General features: G+C 38.7%; 2 protein-coding genes across 6 annotated transcripts in view; one reads left to right on the top strand and one right to left on the bottom strand.

Moving 5' to 3' along the window:
- Positions 1 to 1493: 1493 nt before the first annotated feature.
- Positions 1494 to 7380, bottom strand: LOC107669574 (zinc finger protein 135). Of its 5 annotated transcripts, none has more exons than XM_016461877.1 (2): positions 7258 to 7380; positions 1494 to 4723 (listed from the first exon to the last, which is right to left on the bottom strand). In XM_016461877.1, exon 2 carries the CDS (start codon positions 4647 to 4649, stop codon positions 3264 to 3266), a length of 1386 nt encoding a protein of 461 aa, XP_016317363.1. In that variant the 5' UTR covers positions 4650 to 4723; positions 7258 to 7380; the 3' UTR covers positions 1494 to 3263. The 5 variants fall into 5 exon arrangements, with proteins under 5 accessions (XP_016317363.1, XP_016317366.1, XP_016317364.1 ...); XM_016461880.1 differs by lacking the exon at positions 7258 to 7380 and adding an exon at positions 6903 to 7192; XM_016461878.1 differs by lacking the exon at positions 7258 to 7380 and adding an exon at positions 6318 to 6438.
- A 1732-nt stretch (positions 7381 to 9112) lies between these two features.
- Positions 9113 to 10755, top strand: part of LOC107669571 (mitochondrial import inner membrane translocase subunit Tim23-like) — an 8004-nt gene continuing 6361 nt past the window's right edge. The window contains exons 1-4 of the mRNA XM_016461871.1: positions 9113 to 9720; positions 9793 to 9851; positions 9942 to 10035; positions 10176 to 10260. Coding sequence (XP_016317357.1) covers positions 9603 to 9720; positions 9793 to 9851; positions 9942 to 10035; positions 10176 to 10260 — 356 coding nt within the window. The 5' untranslated portion in view covers positions 9113 to 9602. The remainder of the gene's footprint in view (positions 9721 to 9792; positions 9852 to 9941; positions 10036 to 10175; positions 10261 to 10755) is intronic.

Raw genomic sequence — 10755 nt, forward strand, 5'->3', positions numbered from 1 at the left:
GATAGATAGATAGATAGATAGATAGACGTCTCCGAGATGTATGTGTGCTATCAGGGTAGACAGATAGATACATAGATAGATTATTGGTGTAGCCGAAATGTTATGTGCTAACTCTAGAATCGTAGGCCTATCTTATCTGTTTAGTAACCATGGTAATTTTAGTTAGATGAAGTTATTGCGGTGGGCAGCAGGGGGCGTTCTAGATAGTAAACAACATTTATATTTCCCGTTTCCAAAAATATACTCAACTAACGTAACACCGTACACTTTACATTATCAAGTACCGTGGTTTATGGTGTTTTAAATTTGAGTATCATGGCTATCATGCTATATGTAGCCTACTATGTCTTTACTACCGTCTGATACGATCACCACGGTTCTGTCACAGACAGTACGTTTTGCGGGGTGTTCAACAAATTCTCCCTTCATTATCTAGTTGCAGCTGCTTATAAATAGCAGATTTATTTCTTCGTTTTTGTGCATTTGTGTGCTGCCAAAGATCAGTAAACACTCATAGTCATAGTCTATCTATGATTCTAATGAAACATTTATCTAGATATTGCCACCAGTTCATTCAGTAATGATATTATACTTCTCTTTCCTCAGATAAACATGCATTTTACAGCATGAAAGTATGACATTTCATCATTTATGAACAGGCCTCATGTCAGTGGGCCTATTATTGAAGAGATATTCATTGGTAAATGGTCCTTTACGTCTAACATCGTTTTTTGCCTGTTTGTTTTTCATTCTCCAAAAGTAGCGGAGTTATTTCCGGCTATGCCTTTTTCAACAGTTCTGTGCATTACTCAGTAGAAAGTAGCCTATACTCACAACAAAAAAAGGCTTAATTGTAAATAGGAAGATACACTCTATTTTTCCTTCAGAATCAACATTGGCCAATAAAAAAATAAAATGCTAGATTTTTTTTTGAACAATACGATAAAAACCCTCAAATCATGCAAAGGTCAGATATAAAATGTTAAGTTTAAAAACATATATAATAATTTACCTAGTTACTTTAGCAGTTATTTGTTGTTTTGTAGGAACACGAAGCCTTACGATGTTTGCCGAAGTGTTTGTTACCTTTCCATAAATTGTCTTTTGCTGACATCTTTTGGCCGATTACAGAACTACAGGCGACAGCTACAGGTGGCATTTTCAGCAAGGACTTCTTTAACAGGTAGGGCCTGGAGTCAATTAATAGGGCAATAAATGATTTGGCGATAAAATATAAAATGCAATTAAATTGTAATATAATGAATTATTATTATTAGTTATCCATCTCTCAGTAAACGAGACTTGTAAATTGATTATCTGTCACAATTGGACTGGTGTCTTATATCAGGGCTTTTTCATTTAAATGGCTGTAATTGAAATTACTGAACCATACTAATACTATAAAGTTTAAGCAAATAGACTCAGATAGACCACTGATTCATGAACCAATTATTTATTACAAAAATGCAAGACAGAACTCTTAAACTGTTATCTAATGGCAAACACAATACAAAAACATACATCTTTATATAAGATGTAGGTCTGCTGCATTGAGAGATGAAATAGCTACAGCAATTGAAAAGGAAAAATTACAAATTTAAATCAGTGTGGACAGGAGAGCGATAACCCTTATATTATTGGAAAGAATTAAAAACAATGGCAATAAAAGGTCCATACGACTGGGGGATATGACTTATGCTTTAAGAACAATGGGAATATTTAAAAACAACCAGGAACTCAAAAAACTATAGAGAGTACCAATTCTGGTGCATCATTCTGGTTGTCTTCTGTGCTTCATACGAGCATCCCAACACTCCTCAACATCTCATTTTCAAACACCATAAATAGGTTAGTAATTGCTATTCAATTTCCACTCAGATAGCAAATGGTGAGCAAAAGTCCAGATGTGTATGAGCATCGAACATAAGGCTGATTAAACACCTTCGATGAGCTGAACTGCAGGTCTTCCGTGTTGCATTGAAGAGCTTTGGTCTTACACAAAGTAGCTGAGGGCACTTGATCAACTTTTCAAAATGCGTGGAAGATATTTTTCCGTGCCTCATTCATTTGAGGTTTTGACCGGGAGATCCAAAGTCGCGTTCCAATTCCCTAAATATGTAGTGCTTCTGTCTATAAATACAATAGTGCAATGCTTGTTAAAATATGAAATCCCTTGGCTATTCCTTAACTTATGCAGATACAGAAAAATAAATCAGATAGAACTTCTTTTTGCAAGTGCAACTTTTTACACATATACAGCAGAAGTAAAAAGCACACATTTTGCAGGTATATTCTTTTCTCATATTCATTCAAGTGCACACACACAAATTTATATGAACAATATTTTAAGAGCAGCTGTACATGTCCGTGTCTAATAAGCATCTTTTTTTTGTTTGTTTTTTTATAAACACCCTCCATGGACACAATGGATTTCATATTTTGACAAAAGAACATCAAAGAGGAAATAAGTACCAAAGAAAACATGGTGAGGAAACTAGTCAAATGCAGAACAATCAAAACACCCCAAAACACTTGTTAGTCCGGAGTACAGCTCCTCCATTTGCACTCGTCCAGCGGTTTATACTGGAACTGTATACAGTTTTTTTTTTATATCCCATAAAACCAAACAGCAAAACCTGTTTTTGTGTCTCCAGACTTCAGAAGAGAAAAGCCTTGAACTTGTTGGTCTAAGAAATTAGGTCACTAAATATAATTACAGGAGAAATAACTGATTCAAACCGCACACTTAATAGAACAACGTTCAAGTAAATTGCATATAAATTTACTTCTTGCATACAAAACTCTGGTTTCCTACTAACAAACTTGAATTTAATATTACCTTCTCCCCTCACCCCAATAAGTACTTCTTTTGGCTTCACAGATTCAGTGCAAGCACAACAAAAAATAAAAATAACAATAAATAACACCTGCATTGCCAATGCCATCCGCTTTTCTCTGTTGATTTTCTTGTTAATACCTAAAATTTCAGAGACATAAATTACACAATCTGGCTTGCAAATAAACCAAATCAACAAAACACAAGGGAATGTCAACCAAGAAAACAAAAACACTTTTTATATCTACTATATCCCCTAAAAGTGGCTGAAAAGGGTTATAATAATTACAATAGTACTCAATTGAAACCACACAGCCAGTGATGCCACACCCAAATTACGATTTCGCAAAATAAGAATGAGGAGTAAACAAAAACAAACCAAAAGAAGAAAAGAAAAGCCTCGACAGTTCCAGAGCCTCGGTCTTTCTCACTCGGACTCATATTCCAGCGGGGCCACCTCATCGATGACCAGTTCCTCTTCGCACATAACGTCTTCCTGTTTCGAAGACAGGCTCATCGCCGCGTGGACCTTCTTATGGCGCGAGAAGCTGGAGGAGTGAACGAAAGTTTTCCCACACTGTGGGCACTTGTAGAGTTTTCCCTTAGCGTGCGTTTGCTGGTGCTGCTTGAGGTTGGAGAGCCGCATGAAGGTCTTCCTGCAGACGTTGCAGGCGTAGCACATGTTGCTGGCGTGCGTGTGCTCGTGCCGCGAGAGGCTGGCGGTGTGGCTGAAGCGTTTGTCGCAAATCCGGCAGGGGTACGGCCGCTCCTCATTGGGCAGGAACAACCTCTTCTTGCCCCCTTTACCGTGCTTGTTCTTCTTGCACAGGGTGTAGTAGTTGGGCTTGTCGCGGGAACAGAGCTTCAAGCGGATCTTGAGGTCCGAGGACTTGTCGAGGGAGTCTTTGCCGTGTGTGTACGAGTTGAGCAGCTGTCTCACATGAGCCACCTGGTGCTTGGAGAGTCCCGCGGAGTGGCTAAAGACTCTGTCGCATTGCGCGCACTGGTACTGCTTCTCCACCGTTCTTTTACTCGTGCCGTGGCCGGATGGGAAACTGTGCTGGGTTCCGATGGGAGCTGGGGTTGGAGTCGGGTATAACGGTCTGACGTCCTTATCCAGGCCTTTTTTGTGGATCAACCGATGCCGCGACAGACTCGAGCTGTGATTGAACGATTTCCCGCATGTGTCGCATGTGTGCAGTCTCTTGGTTTTGTGGCATTTCTTGTGTATCGCCAAAAGCCGCTTGCCGTTGCACCGCACCCCGCATAGATTGCACTGGAGAGACTTTTTGTTGTCGCACAACTTCCTGAAATCTTTAGAGGAGGATCCATCCGAGTGCACATGCAGATGGCGAGCAAGACTGGAGGAATGGCTGTAGCTCTTGCCACAGAAGCGGCAGTTATACGTTCTAGCATGAGACACCTCCTTCTCCCAGCAGACATCCGAAACGTCCACTTCTTCGCAAAACTGGCTATTCCCCTCTTCTGTGTTGTTCTCGTTGAAGTCTGACTCGCTGCCCACCTCCTCCTCATGCGTCGCAATCCAATCTGGATCTGCCTCGTCACATTCTGGGTACACCGCTTCGTAAGGGACAAAGAACGTCTCGTCCGGTTCCACTTTGACTATCTGATCGGAGGTGAAGCAGGCAGCCTCGTCCAAATCCTTTTTCACACAGGCTATAGTGAATTTCGAGCCCACCTCGGCCCACTTGACCACATATTCGATGGGCTGGGTGTCAAGTTCCACCGTGATGAAGTCTGCTCCTAAAGTGTCCTGCTCGGAGCAGGTCAGCACTGTTTCTGTCTCTTCCATTAGGGCTGATCTTCACGGCCCTTCTGTTGTTTTCTCACTGGGGATTCCAGGCTTAATTTACACCTCGGCAAATCCTAGTAGGAAAAAAAATAAATAAATAAATATCTTGAGTTTGATTAAACAGTACCAGGAATAATAAAATACATCTGCCAATATTCGGCTGGTTTTTTTGAGGTTATTGTCTGATAATTAGTCAGATTAATAGAAGTGTATCCACCCCTTGTGTCAAGACTTGTAAATGTGTTGTTGTTGTTTGTTTGTTTTTTTTTATCTATCTCTGTTAATAAAAGTTGTTTATTTTGAGTAAAATATTTTTGTTTTTTAAGGTCATGGGATAATATTACTACATGCATATGCTCGACAGCATTGCATTAATCTTAGGCCATTGAAAAAAACAATTTATGCTGGAGACTCATGATCTATGTCAGTGGTTCCCAACCCTGGTCCTGGAGGCACCCCAACACTGCACATTTTGCATGTCTCCTTTCTCTGACACACCAATTTCAGGTCTTGGAGTCTCTACTAATGAGCTGATGGTCTGAATCAGGTGTGTTTGATTAAGGAGACATGCAAAACGTGCAGTGTTGGGGTGCCTCAAGGACCAGGGTTGGGAACCACTGATCTATATGATGCAAGATATTTTACTTCCTCTAGCATAGATTTTTTTTTAGGTTTTTAGTCTTATATGCATGACTACAGCATAATGAACCCTGAATATATCTGCACCATTAACAACCATCAAGCAGACTTTTCCACGATTGACATTTATGAGATCCAAACAAGAACGTTCTTACATTTAGAGAAGGTTCTACACCGACATTTCTGACATTTAGGTACAGCATGTTCTGAAGAATCATTCTGCCATACTCTAAAGCAGTGGTTCCCAACCCTGGTCCTGGAGGCACCCCAACACTGCACGTTTTGCATGCCTCCTTAATCAAACACACCTGATTCAGACCATCAGCTCATTAGTAGAGACTTCAAGACCTGAAATTGGTGTGTCAGAGAAAGGAGACATGCAAAATGTGCAGTGTTGGGGTGCCTCCAGGACCAGGGTTGGGAACCACCGCTCTAAAGAATCACTCTGACATTTAAAATAACGTTCCGAAGAATCATTCCATCATTAGAGAACATTCCGTAGAATCATTCTGATATTTAAAAACGCTTAAAGGAATCATTTTGATATTTGGAGAACACCCTGAGGAATCATTCTGACATTTAAAGCAGTGGTTCCCAACCTTGGTCCTTGAGGCACCCCAACACTGCACGTTTTGCATGTCTCCTTAATAAAACACACCTGCTTCAGGTCATAAGCTCATTAGTAGAGAATTCAAGACCTAAAATGGGTGCGTCAGAGAAAGGAGACATGCAAAATGTGCAGTGTTGGGGTGCCTCCAGGACCAGGGTTGGGAACCACTGATTTAAAGAACGTTCTGGAGAATCATTCCGACATTCGGAGACCGTTCGGAAGAATCGCTCTGATTTTTAGAGAACGCCCTGAAGAATCGTTCTGCAGTTCGTCCGAAATCTGTCAAAGCCGTCGGAACGCGATAATATGTCGAAGAGTAAAACGAAAGCGGGTATTTCCTCATCAGCGGGATGCCGCGAAGTCTCGCCGATCTCGCATTTTCGCGTGTTTACGTCAGGCTTACTTATTTATAAACTCACCTTCTCTGATCAATTCGCGGCAAAACAAATCCATAGCAATCTACTTGAAACCTCGACAATAAAGGGAAAACAGCCAAACAAAAGCGTCACAACGGTAAACAGGAAACACAACTGTGCAGACACGGTGCATTCTGGGAAACGATTAAATGGGGCTGCAACCGAGTGTGTCCAACTGTATATTGCCCTTTTAAAACGTTTAATTTATCGCGTGTTCAAGATATCCACGTCAAGAACGTTTTAAGGTCTCCACACGAAATGTAGAAAGAACCGTGCTATGAAGCACTCTGACCTTGTAAAGCGCTCGGTAGAGCCTTACTGTACACACACACATATATATATATATATATATATATATATTATAATGGCCAGGATTCAATCGGCCCGCCATACAATTGCACATATATTTAACACATTCGCCGATGATGAACGATCTACGTTAAGCGTATCTCTTGCACCCAGGCCCAGATACACACATACTGAAACTGAATACGATGTGTACAGGCTGTACTTTCTGTACTAGCGCCAGCTTCTGCTGATATAACTCGCACTGGCGGTTGCTCGAAAGTATATATTATAATTACTGACCATTTCAATGCATGCATGACAGAAGACAGACAATCCGTGAGACCATTCACTCAATAACATCGCTTAAGACACGGAGGCATCACTTGGAGCAACAACAATAAAATGCACTTCTGAAAGAGAGCGTAATCTAATCTCCAGATAGAGGCAAAGGTGTTATTCTGACCGAGACTGAGAGAGTGACATATGGCCGGTGTGACTGCATGATCTCAGATGTATTTAAAGTCCTCAGTACAAGAAGCACAGCGCGTCTTCCCGTGCCCTCACCGCACTTCATCTGCTCGTTAACCAAACGCGTCCACTGATTCATTATTATGCACGCTTCTATGTCGGTTAAAATGTTTTTGAAAGTAATTACCGAGCATCTAATGTGCTGTTTGGTCGCTGGAACTCGGTGGGTTCTGCCGCACCTCTGTCAGATCATCGCCACGGATGTCATTTTTTCACAGCCTTGGCGCGTCACAGCTGAGGTGTCTACCATATGGATGGACTTCCGCATTCCTTTGTGAACGCTTTTTTTTTACACTACAAACAATAATATCTTTAGAAACAGGATCAACACTGTTCACAACAGTATGCATAAAAATGTGTTTAGAAAATGTGACATACTCAAAATAATTATAACGGACTGTAAGTTGTGTTGTAATACTTATTAATATAGCATTTCCCTTGTCCAAGAAAAAAAAAAAAAGATAACGCACGTTTTCCCTTTTTAAATAAAATGCTCGACTAATTTAATTTATAGTGATATATGTATTTTGATTTGATATATCTCGTTTTAAGCGACACAAAAAGAGCCACAGTAATCTGTTGGCCATATGAAATCACACAATTTTTTAAATAATATACCAAGAAAAAAACACAACAATAATAATAAATGCCAGAGTAAATAAAAAGATCAAATGTGTTGTTTTACTGGACTATTGAAATCATTTTTAATAATAATATTACATGCTCTAACAACAGCTATTACATATAAAGTGTACAAAACACACATTGTTTGTTTTACATAAAGAGTCTGGAGCCACTGAAACTTTTCATGTATATTCTTCTTCCTCAATAATGAACAGTGTTGGGGAAAGTTACTTTTAAAAGTAATGCATTACAATATTGAGTTACTCCATAAAAAAGTAACTAATCACGTTACTTAGTTACTTTTTATGGAAAGTAATGCGTTATGTTACTTTTGCGTTACTTTTTAAATCTGGACAGGGCTTGCTTGTTTGTTTTTAAAATAAAAAAGTTCTGTTTTTGGCAAATATAAAAAAGCCTTTTCACAGCAAAAGTGAAATGAATAAGCCTCAGGCTGAAGGGAAAGTAAATTTACGTCCGTACAGCAGAATGCAGAAGAAGAAATTTCAACACACAAATGTTTGTCTAGAGTAATTTGTGCTTATTAGTATGGTTGAACTGGACCATCGAAGGTCAGAAGCAAAGTCATTGGTTAATAGAGTGGGATTAAATACATAAAGCATATTTGTGTTGTTTAACATTTAATTATTGCAGGTTTGCGTCATATTCTGAGTTGCATTATTTTTATTCATTTTGAGGAATACTGAATCTGTGTTTTTTTTGTGTGTGAGTGAGATGAATTAATGCATATTCATATTTATTTTAGAACTACAGTAACATCTGATTTCTCTCAACATGGGGACAGGAGAGCTGTCAGTCAATAAATTGAAAAAAAAGTAACTTGCGTTACTTATTTGAAAAAGTAACTCAGATATTCTCTTGAAAATTAAAAAGTAATCCGTTACTTTACTAGGTACTTGAAAAAAGTAATCTGATTACGTAACTAGTTACTTGTAATGAGTTACCCCCAACACTGGTAATGAATAATTCTTTAAATAAACAAACACACAAATATTTTTTGCAATTGATCATCTTCCTAAAGTTGTCAAATTAAAACAATTTCCACGCTAGACATTTATACAAAGCGAAATAAAAAGCGTTTTCATTACTAACTAAAAGTAGCCTATTATGAAATTCCATTTAAAACGTTTCAGTAACAGGTTTCATATCCCCCTCTAAATACACAGTGATAGATGTATCAATTCCATACATTATTTTATATGAAACCTTTTTATGTGCGTTATTAATAAACGATTTATCAGCTGCTCTGCAAATCTCCGAATGAATTCGCTTTAGTTTCACTTTCCGTAGGTGTTTATCTGGCCAGAAATAGTTGCTGTCGCAAAAACTGTCGTGTATCTGCTTCAGTCAGTGAAGCTTTGCTTACTTTACTTTCAGTAAAGTTTATTTCATATTCACAGTTTATCCCACATCCCCACACGGGTTATTTTTTTCTTAGATTATAAACATAGTATAAATGCTAAACGTGTGGGGTTTGAGTGATGAGAGCTGTTTGTGATGGTTAGTTCAATGAACGTCGACAGCTTACTTTACGGCAAACAAGAGGAGCTCCAGGTTAAACATTCGCCATGCGAGTGAAAATACTGCATAATTAAACCATTTGATTGTGTTTTTGGAAAAAATAGACTAATTGCCAGCCGGTCCAGGCAGCCAGAGTCCTTATTTGACCTTATTGCTACTGACCTGCTAAGTTAAAGCTCATCAGGGAACAGATTACATTTGTTTGTCCGATGTTTGTTGGCTAACACTAGTGCGCAAAGCTATTCCTACAAGTTAGGCATATCTTTAAATGTTTAACTGAGTAAAAAGGTGCAAGAACCTCACCTAGAGATGGATAAGGAGCCATCAGGAGGACCATCTAGCCCAGGCTCAAGAAGTGCAGGAGGCTTCGGTCTGTTTGGATCTGCTGGCCCGCAGTATTCAAAGACTGAGCTCGCTGGAGTGCCATGTAAGTCCACTATATACTATATTACTAATGTGCATATGATTCAGTCGCTTACTACAGCTGTTTTCTTAACAGTGACAGGCATGAGTCCTCTCTCTCCATACCTTAATGTGGACCCCAGGTATCTCATACAGGTGAGATCTGTGGTTTTAGATGCTTCATAGCTACCTTGATTTGTTTGTAATATATGAGATTTAATGGATGTCATGATCATGTGCTCACAGAATACAGATGAGTTCATTTTACCCACTGGAGCAAACAAAACGAGAGGACGCTTTGAACTGGCCTTTTTTACTATCGGCGGATGTTGTATCACAGGTATCTTATCTCTTCTTCCTCACACATAGCTTCTCCTGCGTCATACAGTCTCAGTGTTTGCTTTTAAATGAATGTGTTTGTAATTAATATGAATGATGTTTTTGCAATTCACATTTTCTAAAATATTACAACTCATACAGGTGCTGTTTTTGGGGCTGTAAATGGACTTAGAATGGGCTTGTCTGAAACCAGAAACATGGCTTGGTCCAAACCTCGCAATGTACAGTGAGTACTGTAGATGTAGTTATGAAAACAGTCGGTTAAGTTTAATATGATAAACTATCTGCATATGGACTGGCACATAAGACATCAAATCATGCTTTAGTAAGTCATAGTTATTTGTGTAATGTATCTCATAATTATGATGAAAAGTCACAATTTCAACTTTTTGTTTCATCAACTTAGTATCTCATAATGTTGATTTTTAAGATATAAGAGAAAATGTAAAAAATTATGAGATATAAAGTCATTTTTTCATTGATGTTTTTTAACAAGGAGAAAACCTCACTAAACAGGAAATGCCCACTTTTACAGGAATGTCCTGAAATTATGAGATGAAGCCATTATGACATAAAAAGTAAAATTTCATAATTTCTCTCAATTTCAGCTTTTTGTCATAATTTTGCCGGGGGTTTTTTTTTCCTCTTTATCTCATAATTTTTCATTTTTCTCAGTTTAGTATCTCATAACTCCAACATTTGTCATGCTGACTGTCATAAT

The sequence above is a fragment of the Sinocyclocheilus anshuiensis genome, unplaced genomic scaffold, assembly GCF_001515605.1.
Source record: "Sinocyclocheilus anshuiensis isolate Anshui unplaced genomic scaffold, SAMN03320099.WGS_v1.1 scaffold460, whole genome shotgun sequence".
In the NCBI taxonomy this organism is placed as follows: domain Eukaryota; kingdom Metazoa; phylum Chordata; class Actinopteri; order Cypriniformes; family Cyprinidae; genus Sinocyclocheilus; species Sinocyclocheilus anshuiensis.